The 13,379-nt window shown below is 45.3% G+C and overlaps 1 protein-coding gene across 1 annotated transcript in view; it reads right to left on the minus strand.

The window, feature by feature from the left end:
- Positions 1-5,026: 5,026 nt before the first annotated feature.
- The window catches only part of LOC149340871 (beta-mannosidase-like), a 64,125-nt gene continuing 55,772 nt past the window's right edge, over positions 5,027-13,379 (minus strand). The window contains exon 16 of the mRNA XM_089551196.1: positions 5,027-5,580. Within this exon, the coding sequence (XP_089407322.1) occupies positions 5,077-5,580 (504 nt within the window). The 3' untranslated portion in view covers positions 5,027-5,076. The remainder of the gene's footprint in view (positions 5,581-13,379) is intronic.

Here is a 13,379-nt window from a genome sequence, read left to right on the forward strand (position 1 = left end):
CCCCAACCTGGAACTTCCAGCACTTCTTACTGCCGCTCTTAAGTCAGCGTGGTCATAACCCGCTGGAAAAGGGTGGGGTGCAGTACTGATTGTCATGATTAGTTCTTTGTCCTTCCCTCTCTGTCTATCCTAAAGAAAAGAAGAGAGAAAATTGTCGCTCGAAGTCTAATCGCCCGTGCGAGAAAAACCGTCAAGAATAGCGCACGTTAGTAAGTCTTTTAAAGAAGATTTTTACGGAAGCCCGTTGCTTGAGTAATGACTCACATACTCCCTAGTACCACAATAGCTTCGAAAAGGTCGGATCCAAAGGTATTTCAGGATGCTAGTGCAACTGGCTGTCTGCTTATTTATAAGCGCGAACCTGTATTTCTATACCCAAGGAGAATGTAGAGGTGCCATGAAATAAATGGTCACCTGCCGAGGGAGCGAACCGAAGAGCAACCCCCCTGCAGATTTCTGACCGTTCGCAGCGAGAGTGCAAAGACTAAGGAAAGGCGACGTCTTGATGTCGCGGCGGCGCCACGCTTTGTGGGCATGTGGCTGGCCGGCCGTACGCTATCGTGCAAGTTCTCTAACCCCGCTCTCTCCCCGAGGATATAACTGTGTTACGGTTGGGTCAGGTACTCGAAAGAATCTGAGGGGCGAAATGAAAAGAAGTTGCTATTACAGCTGCTCTTTTTTTTTCTTTCCTCGCTGGATCTCCAAATGTTCCCCAAGAGAGCCGAACATCTATGAGGGAAAAAAAAAACGCGAAAAGCACTTTGCCGCCACCGACGTTCTCAAGAGAGCCCGACGTCTCTTCCACTGCTGTCTACCAGTTTCAGACATCTACGTACGATAAAGGTCGTGAGAAGTTTCTCTGGGAAACAAGGGCAGTAAATAGAAAGAACGGAGAGGAAAATTTCTACACGGCGAAGGCGTTGTTTAAACGTGTAAAACGGTACTTCAAAAAATGGCGGAGGGGATCAGAAGTCTTAAATATTTTCTTCTTTAGCCGCTCTTTTTATTTTTTTATTCTCGCGTGTTATTAGGCTTGGCTTCTTTCAGGCCAAGCCTTACAGTTACTTACAGTGTTTTAAACCTGCTAGAACATCTGATACGTCTCATCGCTGCAATTTGCACAATCGTTTCTCTTACTGCATTGCGCGAAACCGACGCCCTGTCGGGTATTGTAAAAGCGCCATTGAACCCGCTGCTGAGAACGTCACTGGCTAGTTCGCTTACCATTCAGAATTCGTTTCTGTAACCCGCTACACTGTTAGCTCTACCAACGCGAAATTTTGGTGCTAGTTTTTTTTTCTGTGTGGAAAGATGCGAACAGAGGCTCGCATACCAAACCATCTAGGAGGAGGAGAAGGCAGACTGTAAAGAGACACTGCGCACAACTCATGTAATAACCGTTGTCAGTAAAAAATATTCTTTGTTTCTTTTTGTCTACGTTCACGTTTGTACGGCAACAAAAGACGAATTTATCCCCGAGAAAATTGAATTTAACAATCCTGCCACCACTCGATTCAAATTCTTCACGTCCTTACTGAAAAGGACTCAGTGATCACCACTTGCAGTTAATGGCGATTTAGCGTAGCCTCAGGGACCCGCAAATAAAAATTGATGTCGACGCATGCATTTCACTTCGAAATCGGCCGCTGGTGGTGGCAGTTGTATTTCGTTTTTTGCTCTTTTGTAGCTTATAAATGCTCCGTTCTCATCTAGAGTGGTGTCTTTGTGATTAGAACGCGGTATCCGAACGATGCAAGCCAACATCAATTTGTCCTTAATATCCCGTTATTGATCCTTGGAGATGTTTGTCTGGTTGTCTACCTGGCAGCCTACTGCAGGTGTGAGACGCAAACATACACAGGATTTTCAGAAGACCAAAGGGCAGGAATAATGGCAGAGAGAAGGCAGAAAGTATGTTCTATTTGTTTTGTCTCATCTAAGAATCAGGTATTTGTGACCTGAATCCTAAATGTCCGTGTCAGATTTTATTACACGCAGAGTGAGCCGACTTCTCGCGAGCGTATTTGAACACAGGGCACAGACTAACACCCTAAATGGCCTTGCTCTGCAATTCAGTAAGCCTCGTCCACATTTGGACATTTTCAATGGCAGATGCGGCCCGGAACTCACCGTGTTAAGATTATTTGCCGGCACTGGGTATATATACACAACAATGTAATGAATGATTACGGCATGTCAGGTTACGATGTCGTTGTTATTTCCGGTATATATCTTACCTAGGAGACTGCGCTATAAACGTGACTTGCTTTTAAATGCTGGCAGCTTAGGCTTGTGAAGTAAAGCATGTCTGTGCTGATCTAAACTGTACGCCTTGGCCGAGCTTTTCTTGGGTAGTCTCCAACATTGTCACTGATGAAAGAGCATTGTTTCTGATACTAGTGCGAGGCAAAGTCTCAATTATTGAACGAACGAGCGAGTCTCAAAGAATATTAAGCATGCCTCAAGTGGGAAAGGCTAATGAACTGGGCGAAAATATTTCATCACTTCCAGAGTCTTTAGGTTAGTTCTGGCTGCTTTGTCCTTACCGACATAAACTGGCAACCATGGCGGCTGCAGGAAGCGCTAAACACCAGTTTTAGGTTTTGCCAACACGCATCTACCGATATCCGAAAATTTATACCGCTAGGGCGGTAACAATTCAAGATAAAGTGAAATAGCCACGTTAAATGATTAGCACGTGCAGTCTTTGCCAAAAATATACAGCCCAAGGGTTTTCCTTCCAAGCCCTGTAGCGGGACTCTTTAGCCCATTTGACATCCCTCAGATTGGGAGGGTTGAGGACTGAAGTTTCTCCCGTCTTCATGAGGTTCGGGCCCCTGACTGCGCAAGTGGAGCCGCGCTGCAGGGCTCAGAAGCAGACCCCTTGGGCTGTATACTTTTGACGAAGACTGTACATTAAATCAGGACAGCCTTAAAAGCACTGTTCTCTCACAATGTGGTTACTGAGCAGCCTTAGCTAGTTTGGCGGCTAATAAAGGAACTAAACACACCTTTGAGATTTTTCCCCCCTAGATTTTTAGGTACCTAAACAAGTGGACAGCACGTATCAGAGCAGTGCGAATGATGACCATTAATGCTACAATTTTTGCACACTCTACGAAGCCGTTGGCACACATTTTTTTTTTCCTTTTATTTGGCCCGAAGTCGAGTTAATGGACTGTGACTTCAGAACGCAGTTCTGCATTTTTCTTTTTTATATTTACCCAAAGCTACTCTGAGAAAACTACAGCAAAAGGGCACAACTTCCCAGCGACTTTATCGGGACAATTTGGTCCATGACGACTCTTTGTGACCCGAGCCTCTTATCTCTCTTTCGTGCTTCGTCAGCCGAGGTAAATGGTAGAGGGATTGCGTTGGCAATGCGACGCCCCAAGAGCCAGACTGGCGCGATCTGCTAACGCCGCGGGTGTATCGCGACGGATGGAAACGCGTCCGCTAGAATGCGCACGACGCAGGAAAGCAAGCAACGACCGGTGATGTCGGTCCTCGCTGCCAAGTATCGGCTGTTTGCGCCTTCCTGACTCAGTGACCCCATGCTGCTGTCGGCAATTCTGTGCAGTGCTGCCGGTTATGCTGCCGAGGTTAGAACAGTTAGTAACGAGAACGGTAACTCTGCTTCGCTCAGTGCGCCGAATCTCAAGCCCGATATCAGCTAACCGAGCCCGTGATATAACGTTGAAGGAGTTTTGGAGATCTTCCTTTCCAAATCATGCATTCCTATACAGTGGATGCGTGTGAGGCAGTAGCGGTGTTGGTGACCAACGAAATGCGTTACTCACGTATAATAACAAGCTATCTCGGAGCTCCAAACAAGCTATCTCGGAGCTCCATACATGTATAATAAGTTATCTCGGAGCACCACTCACGTATAATAGCAAGATATCTCAGAGCTCCATCTCTTGTGTGCACACGCGGCCGGTAGCATGCTGCATTATTCGTCCGCAACGAGGCGCTTGCTCCGTGCCACGAAGCACTTCCCAGTTGTAACTTAGCGTTTTCATACTCTGTCCGTTCTTGGTCATGAAACTTCTGAGACGTGGTACCGCAATGAGCAGCTAAATGTGAAGGAAAAGCTGTAGTTATCACGAATGATGCTGCGACGGGACGAAGAGGAAAAATATTCAGTGACGTGGAGATCGATTTCTCGTTACGGTGGGTCCAAATGGTGGACCGCGTCGCAGCTTTAAGCAACACACTTCGCATTAACTCCCACACTACACACGAACCTACCGAGAAGATGCCGAGATGGGCGTAAAATCGCTTGTCCTCTAGCGCATTCCCTGATGGGAACTTACTTTATTCCGTCAAAGAAATACCCCCCCCCCCCCCCCCCCCCCTTACGGTGCAATAAAAATATAGTTTCTTCAAGGAATGGGTACGGGGTGCTGAGGAAATGTTTTTCATGCCCATAGGGAGTTTTAAAAATACGCTCATGGAAGAATTTTACAAACATTTAGGTCTTAATGAAGAAACTGGGAGAATTTTGTTTAGTTACTTTGGAAAGTTTATTTCTTTGGTGCTCTTTAGTTGAAGCTTTTCTTCAACCTGCTGTAGTCTGGGAGACTGAGCAAGAGCCGAAGTAATGCCATTTATAGTGATTTAAGAGACATTTAGTATGCCTGCAACGCCGGCTTCAAAAGCCGACCGTTTTCTCACCAAGAATGCAGATCATATGGCTTATCTCTGGAATACTCTCCTTAGTGTGCAATGTTGCAAACTTTGCTTGAATGCATACTCATGTTCTAAGTTTCAGCCTACAATAAAGCACAATGGTGAGATACAGGAGCAGGTGTCATTTTACTGGTAGCGCCGCTTTATTCATACCGCTTTATTCACATGGTTTCATTTCCCTTTCGTGACTTTATTTCTCTTTATGCTTTTGTTGTGTGTGTGTTTTCTTGTTTGTTCTTTTTTTTTTAATTCTTTTTTTCCCCACCAATGTGAGTCATGATGAATGTACTACTCCCCCCCCCCCCCCCTTATGTAATACCCCCTCCAAGGGGCCTTTAAGGGTCTAATAAATGATGATGATGATGATGATGAGATGTATTATTGCTACGCTTTGGCTTCAGCCATTGGTGAGTAGTGGTACTTTGAAAGGCAGTTCAGACAAGTGACGGTGAGGTTGGCCCGAAGTTGTTTGGTCGTCACGGACAGGTCACTCGTGAATATAACTGTGGCCTGGTGCTCAGTCATGATGAAGCCGTTGTCTGAAAAGTGACCGTTGATTTTGCCTGCTGACAGCCAAACAAAGAGTGCGACGCCATCTGTAGTCAGGCCAATCACGTGGACGTTAGCCTTGTCTGCCATGACGTCTGGTGACATGCCCTCGGAATGTCCTTGCAGCGGCGTGTGGCTGAGATTTCTCAAAGATTCGGAGACAGACGTCCGGCCGGATTCCGTTGACCTGCTACTGCCTTGGATCTTCGGCCCGCGTGAAGTTCTGTTCAGTGAGGACTCGCTAGTTGTTGAGGAGGCATTTTTCTTTGCCTTCTCGTCCGGCGTCTTAGCATGACCTGTTTCAGGCCCAACAGGGGGATCAGCACTGATGTCAGTGACCTGCGCAGGAGTTGCACAGATGGCTTCCGTTAATCCGTACTACGCAGAATTCCCGAGAACTTAAATATTGGTTCACAAAGACAGCTGAAGAAATTTCTGTATAGTGATTGATCATGCACTTGTTTTTATGGAAGGAGCGATGCCCCAGCTTTGAACAGACACGGAAACTGCATGTAAATTTGTTACTGCAGCTCTACAGTGTTTAATTCCTCTATCCTCGAATTGAACTCTTGCTATGTGAAACAAGTAAAACCAGCGGAAAGATACAGACACAAAGACCACAGGACTGTGGTCATGCCCTGCGTCGCTCACATGGCTAGCGTCTTCCTGTGCGGAATGGTGGAACAGAGCGTCGGAACCTGGCATGATGCCTTTCAAAAGTGTTCGCGTCTTCAGATTTCCAAATATTCTGTCTGCTGATGGGAATTACACGTGTAATGTTAGTGCCTACCAGTGCGTACACTGCTACCAAGAGACTGTCTAATCATACATATTTATCCACTCGCTGTTACACGCGTTACTCGCGGAGACGAAAGATCTAAGAAACGGCATGAAAACCTTTAATTACACACAAAGAATGAACTGGAAGAGCTTACATAGTTAATCAATAGGCGTAGGGGATCACCGTAAAGCAGTATAATATGGAGAGAATTGAGCATGCTGTAAAGAACGATGGTAGACTAATGTCATTAACAATATTGATAAGATAGTGAAAGTTAAGATCTATAGAGTAGCCGATGTAATCAGGACGATAAAGAGAGAGGCATTAGAGCACAGCAATGGGACATCACGCCAGTAATGAAAGCGGAAGTAAAGAAAGCCTTAGAAGTAAGGCAAGGGTAGAAATCGGCTAGTGAAGATCAGGCAATAGCACATCTGTTGAAGGACGGTTAGGAGATCTAGAAACACTGGCCAACCTGTATACGCAATGCCTCATGACCTCCTGTGTAGCGGAATCTTGGAAGACTACATCAAGAACACCTAGGGCTTCAACCATGTGACCAGGCAAGCTTTTTTAAAGCCGACTGGACGATAGACTACACTCAAGTTATTAATCAGGTGACAGAAAACTGCCCAGAATATAAACAACCCCTATACATAGCCTTCATAGATTACGAGACAGCATTTGGCTCAGTGGACACCACAGCAGTTAGGCAGGCGTTGCATAATCAGGGTGCACAAGAGTCGTATGTTAAAATACTGGAGGATATCTTTTACGAATACTGCACAGCTACCATAGTCCTCCATCAAGTCAGCAATAAAATTCCAATAAGGAAGGGTATCAGGCAGGGTGACATGATCTCGCCAGTGCTATAACAGGTTGTTTACAAGAGGTTTTCCGAGGCCAGGATTGGGAACAGTAGGGAATAAGATTTAATGAATAAAACTTAAGTAATCTGCGATTCACAGATGATATTTTCTTTCTAAATCACTCAGGAGATGAACTGCAAAGCATGATCAATGAGTTAGGCAGGCAAATCAGAAAGGTTACTCTAAAAATTAGTATGGTCTAAAAATTAGTATTCAGAAAATTAAAGTACTTTTCAATAGTCTTGTAAGGGAACAGCAGTTCATGATAGGTAGGGAGGGGCTTGAAGTAGCAAGGAAATATGTCTACATAAGGCAAGTAGTGACCGCAGATCGGGACCACAAAATTGAAGTAATTGGAATAATAAGAATGTTATCAGATTATGAATAGAAGTTGACCAATCTCCCTCAAGAGAAAAGTACGTAACAGCAATATTTTACCGATTCTCACCTATGGAGCAGATACGTGGAGGCTAACGAGAAAGGTACAACCTAATTTAAGGCTTTGCCAAAGAAAATGATAGGTGTAACGTTAAGTACCAGGAAGTGAACAGAGCGGGTTAGGGAACAAACGCAAGTTGATGGCATTCTTGTGGAAATCAACAGGAAGAAATGGGCTTGGGCAGGGCATGTAGTGCGATGGCAAGATAACTGATGCTCGGTATAAGGGTAACGGACTGGATTACAAGAGAAGGCAAGCGTAGCAGAGGGTGGTAGAAAATGAGTTAGGCAAATGAGATTAGACCCGCCGCGGTGGCTCAGTGGTTAAGGCGCTCGTCTACCGAGCCTGAGTACCCGGTTTCGAACACGACCGCGGCAACCGCGTTTCAATGGAGGCGAAATGCAAGAGGCACCCGTGTGCTGTGCGATGTCAGTGCACGTTAAAGATCCCGAGGTGGTCGGAATTATTCCGTAGACCTCCAATACGGCACCCCTTTCTCTCTTTCTGCTTTCACTCCCACTTTCCTCCCTTTCCCTTACGGCGTGGTTCAGGTGTGCACCGAGATAAATGGATAAATAAGTAAACATTTTAACAATTTAATCTAAACGAGATTAGGAAATTCGCGGGGAAAGGTTAGCCGCCGCTGGCACAGGACACGGTTAATTTGAGAGATATGGGAGAGGCATTTGTCCTGTAGTAGGCGTAGACAGGCTGGTGATAATGATGATGATGATGGTGATAGTTTTTACTCGGGTGTTATTACGCCTGTGCCATCGCACTGGCCCTCAGACAGCTTCCTTCGATGCTCTTTTCTTGTCTGAGCCTGATACTTTTCCATTGCAAGAGGTTTTGCCACAATGCTGTTATGCACAAGGCGTAAGCCCGGGGTACGACGCTGAGTGCACCAGACTCGCGGCTTATGATACGTCATCGAGCACAATATTTAATTTTTTTTTGTCAACAATGTGCTTGTGAAGCTGATATTCTCTTATCTCGGAGGGCAAAACCGGTCAGGTCAGTGGGGACATTTCATTCCTATTCATGCAAGACAGCTGCCCTGAAGAAAACAAAGCCCGATGAGAACGTGAAACGAGAGTACCCAGGGAAATTCCTACAACAATGTTTAAAAATTTACTGGACACTGGCAGGCATCCTCATATTCATATGAATTACAATTTACTGCGCAGTGCATCAAGACCCCAGGTGTGATGATGTTTTCGACGTGAGCTCCTATCATCTCGCCGCTGGTGAAATACTGAAGACTTGTTGACGTGTCAACATGGCGTGCTGGCAACAAACCCTTGCAGCCTCGGCCGCCTGCGCGCACGAACCTTCGCGCGGTATTGATCTAGAGCAAGGCTAACGTTCTGACACGTGATCTGCATTTCTCTGGAAGCTGGAGCAGCACCGAAGATTGGTTTGTAAATAATACGAATACACTGCATCGCAAAAGCTGCTGAAAAAAAGTACAAAGCATCCGGTGCGATGATGCTTATCAATTTAGTGTTGCTGCAGAGTCAGGCGGGTTGTGTAAGTAGGTCAGCGCGGCGAGAGAGAAACAAAAAGATCTATGTTGACGGTAAATACTGCGCCAAATGAGGTGACGCCCTTGACGGTTTCTCTTTTTCTCCTTTGGGCCATGGTTCTCAGGGCCGCCTACAAAGAACGGCTTGTCCAGGGATGGAAGCTGGTAACGATAAGCAGATGTTCGCGGTGCGATGAAAAAAAGGTACTTTTCTTGCGAGGTTCTCATGGGCCGGTGTTTTGAATCGATGCAATCTACGCATTCGGGCATGTTCAATCTCTCTGCCATTGTACGAAAAAATGTTGCAGTGACGTCAAGTGCTAAGAGAGCAGGAAACAGCTTGGAACACGTAGCAGGAGACGACCGCGCAAAGGTCCTTTTGGAAGACCCCAATATGTACCGATTGCCAAACCATGTTTCAACTGGGGAAATTAAGAGCGCTGCGAAAGATCCAGACAAGATTTGTTTTCTGCCCTTTATCAAATTCATCAAGGCGGGTAACTGAGCAAGTTGGTAAACATTCATTGTGAACAACACATGCGCTACAAAAACATACACAAAGGAGGACCACAGCACTTAATTCATTCCTGCATATTTCTTAGTTTGCATTTGATTTCTGCAATTTATGCCTATTCATTCTGAGAACCAAGTACACCCATGACTGTTGCATGCAACTTAGAGCAAATTGATTCTTGCTTCTTCGAAAGAAAGGGTGAAGTCGCGAAGATTTGGTTTAGTTTGGTTCATGGGCGTTTAACGTCTCAAAGCTACTTAGGCTACGTGGAACGCCGTAGTGAAGGGCTCCGGAAATTTCGACCACCTGGGGTTCCTTAACGTGCACTGACATCGCACAGCACACGGGCCTCTAGAATTTCGCCTCCACAGAAATTCGGCTGCCGCAGCCGGGATCGAACCCGTGTCTGTCGGGTCAACAGCCGAGTGCCGTAACCACTGAGCCATCGCGGCGGATGAAGGCGTAAAGGAGAAGTGAGACTTTCTGCTAGTACAGCCATGGGCTGCGCGCATTCCCACTCGCAGCCTTGTACACAGGCGTACTTGATGAAGAATTACCTTTCAGAGAACTTCGACTATTAAGAACATTGCTCGCGGACTGCACAGCAACGCTGAGAACTATTCGAATACGCACACGTATTGTGTAATTTGATTTCTCGCAATGTGATTCATAACACTTCTGACCAGTGTGCATTCCAGCATATGTCACAGCGGACTTTAGAATTACTAGCTTCCTATAACGTGTGGATCAACGGAACTTCTAGAGAATACTAGGTGAAAAAAAATTAAGCCGCACAACTATGCTCTCTTCAGCTTAATTACACACGCAGCAATCTAGTCGAAATCAAGAGGAAGAAGTGGGCTTGGGCAGGGCATGTAATGCGAAGGCAAGATAACCGCTGGTCTCTAAGGGTAACGGAACGGATTACAAGGCAAGCGTAGCAGGGGGCGGCGGAAAGGTAGGTGGGCGGATGAGATTACGAAATTTGCGGGGATACGGTGGCCGCAACTGGCGAAGGACAGGGTTAATTGGAGAGACATGGGAGAGGCCTTTGCCCTGAAGTGGGCGTAGTCAGGCTGATGATGATGATGCTGGTGGTGGCATTGCGAACACTGCAGTTACAACCTTGTGACAACGCTGTGCGACCCTCAGAGATGACTCAAATGGCCCCACGTAAAGAAAAGTTTGTTCATTTTCTCCGTTTTTGATACTTCCGTTTAACAATTCAACAATTTCTGCATTAATTCAGCTCTATGAAAAACGGCTAGCGTCTCCTGGTGGATTGTTTATTCGACTGTAATTGTAGTGTTTTTTTTTTTGTTCAAATAAGCTAATGAGAAAAATAATTTTCAAGCCTTACTTTGTCGATGGGATGAATGAATTTATGCTTCATACAATGGGCAACCAATTTCTAACTATATTTACGATTTCTTGAAATGAGCTGCTCCACTTCCTGTCAGTAGTAATTGGTAGCTTTCCGCTCTTGCACGCTTTTCAGATGTTACGTAGGAATGTGACGCGATTGGTTTTCGTATCCAATGCCACAAAGCGTGCTATATTTAAATGAAGGGCAATATTGTGAGTTAAGAACCAAACTACTTTCTTTTTTGTGCAACTGATAACCCGCTTAAGAACCATCAAACCGATAGGTTCTCCCTGAAATTTCTTTGGAGTCGTGTGGACGTCATATGTTCACAGTGCTTCCTAAGCGCACTTTCTTCAGCATTACTTGCTGAATGCTTCCTGAACAACCACTTCGACTTTAGAAATTTAACCTAATACAAATATGGGCTGCTATCAAACAAGCATTATTTTAGCCACCAGGGTAGAAGTCTCGCGATCGTTACATCGAGATGTGAATACAGCGATGCGTAAGACTACCTTCTAAATTGTTTAGCCACTTTAGCTATCGATAAATTCGACATTAACTGCTGCTACTCTGCTTCCTTAGGGTCAGTGTGATCATAGTAAAGGCACATAGATGAAGGAACACCGTTCGCCAACTGCAAAGGTTATGAAAAAAAAAGAATAAATTTTTAAGCGCTTGCGATTACCTCGCTCGTCAGTATATGTACAGGGCGTATTGCCGCGAGTTTTTAGCAAGCTTGTTTTCGCGCTTTCATCGCCGCTCTCGATCTTTTTTTATCTCAGGTACACGGTGTTATTAATGCAGCTTCGATTCACGATGAAAGTTGTCTAGGTGGCCTAGGGTTCATTTGACGCGATTTGCTTATTTGCTAACAATCGCGATCGTACAAGGGGTATCCTCAAGTGCTCCAGACTGTTCACACGAAAGGCCGTCTCTTATCTAGAAATTTCTGCGTCAGTTTTGAATTGACCATGACCAGAGCCACATTTGTTCAAGCTTCGACGGTTGTCGAGTGTGCTTGCTGCTGTCGCCGCCACTGAGTGCCCTTGTGCCAAGAGTAAATGTTCGCCCAGTAAGATAAGCAGTTTGTGTTAAAAGCTTTCGTGTGCTTCCTGCTTGTCAGACCCGCTTCCGTGACAATACTCACGCGCGCTTTCTGCTGTACTGTCTGAATGCAAGCGAAAGTTTTGTTGCGTTTCAGAATGGTAGCACTGTAATCTCCAGAAACTCCATACGCACTAATGTAACTTGAATTATTTTTCTCGTGTTCTTTTGGGGGGTTTGCCGTACCATGAGCACGTGAAAAGAGTCAAGCTCCTAGCGCGGGTACCTGGAAATACTGCCGCCGTCCTCAAAGGGGTGAACGAAAGTGAACTATATTCATCGCTACCTTTCATTGCGTCAGGATAAACTGCGTAGTCGTGAGTTTGCATATGCCTTTGAGTTAAGTGTGTAGAGAGCTGGGGTGATACGTGACGAAGGCGCACCCAGAAGGGATTTATAGAAAGCGAACAAAGGACAGAATAACTAAAAGAGGGGGAAGAGGGCACGTATGGTGGTAGGTTGTCTGCGGCCGCGCATGGGATAGGAATTTGCACTTAAAGATGAAAGAATAACCACCTGCATTTCACATAGATCTATGAGAGAGGAAAGTTAGCAGGGTTTACGTTCGCGTTTACGTGCTTTCAGCAAGGAGATCAGAACGACGCCCTGAACACAAAGTACACGATAGCCGGAAGCTTACTGGTAACTGCTGGTTCTTTGTTTAGGCGTGAAACCTACCACGTTGGCATGATAGGCGTCCTAATAGGGCGAAAACCTTCGTGTGTGCCTTTTTCATAATCAGTTTGATTCCTTTAACAGCGCACATGGTGAATTTTATTGCGATAAGCTTATGTAGAAGGTTCTGATAAACCTCTTATCATATCTTACTGTTTAAGAATGGCTACCGTGCTATAACTGTCTACATCCTTTCTAGGACTCTGAAGTTAGATAAGCAGGGGCATAATTTGAGCGATAGATATTTCGCCTAAAAAGTGCTCCATTTCTTTTGCCTTCTTGATCATCTCTTTATTATCTTAAATCGGCGTATACAGCACAAAATACAGGCCCTTCATTCTAATAACACGATGTTAACCCTCAATGTGGTCTAAAAGCTGAGGCTATCATCCTTCGAAACCTCCTGAGAAAATAAAAACCCAGAATGCTGAATGCTGTATGTGATGTTTATGACTAATCGTATAAACTTAACTCCTTCGCTGTTGAAACGCCGCAGTTAATAATGATATTGGCTCAGAGATTCTCGGCGATGTTTGATGCTGAACTGATTCTCTTAAGCCTATTTCTTGAAAGCAAGCAAGCATGACGACAAATTTGTTTTTGTTTTTTTAGATTCTTCATATAAGTTGGTGCCTTGAACCGCAGCCGGCTTGTTCTCTAGCAAGACACTTAATGTGAAGCACAAAATGAAAGAAAAGAAAGACGGAAGCGAAATAAGGAGAGCACAGCATGAAAGATAAGTCCCGTCCAGTCCCAGTGCCCACGCCTGGCGTGGAATAAGACCTCCACGCCTCTACACGGCACGAGGTCTCTACATGGCACGAGCCACATCTAAGAGTTGATAGCAAATTTCAGAAACAGC

This window comes from Amblyomma mixtum, chromosome 6, assembly GCF_055824585.1.
Source record: "Amblyomma mixtum isolate Tamu chromosome 6, ASM5582458v1, whole genome shotgun sequence".
NCBI lineage: Eukaryota > Metazoa > Arthropoda > Arachnida > Ixodida > Ixodidae > Amblyomma > Amblyomma mixtum.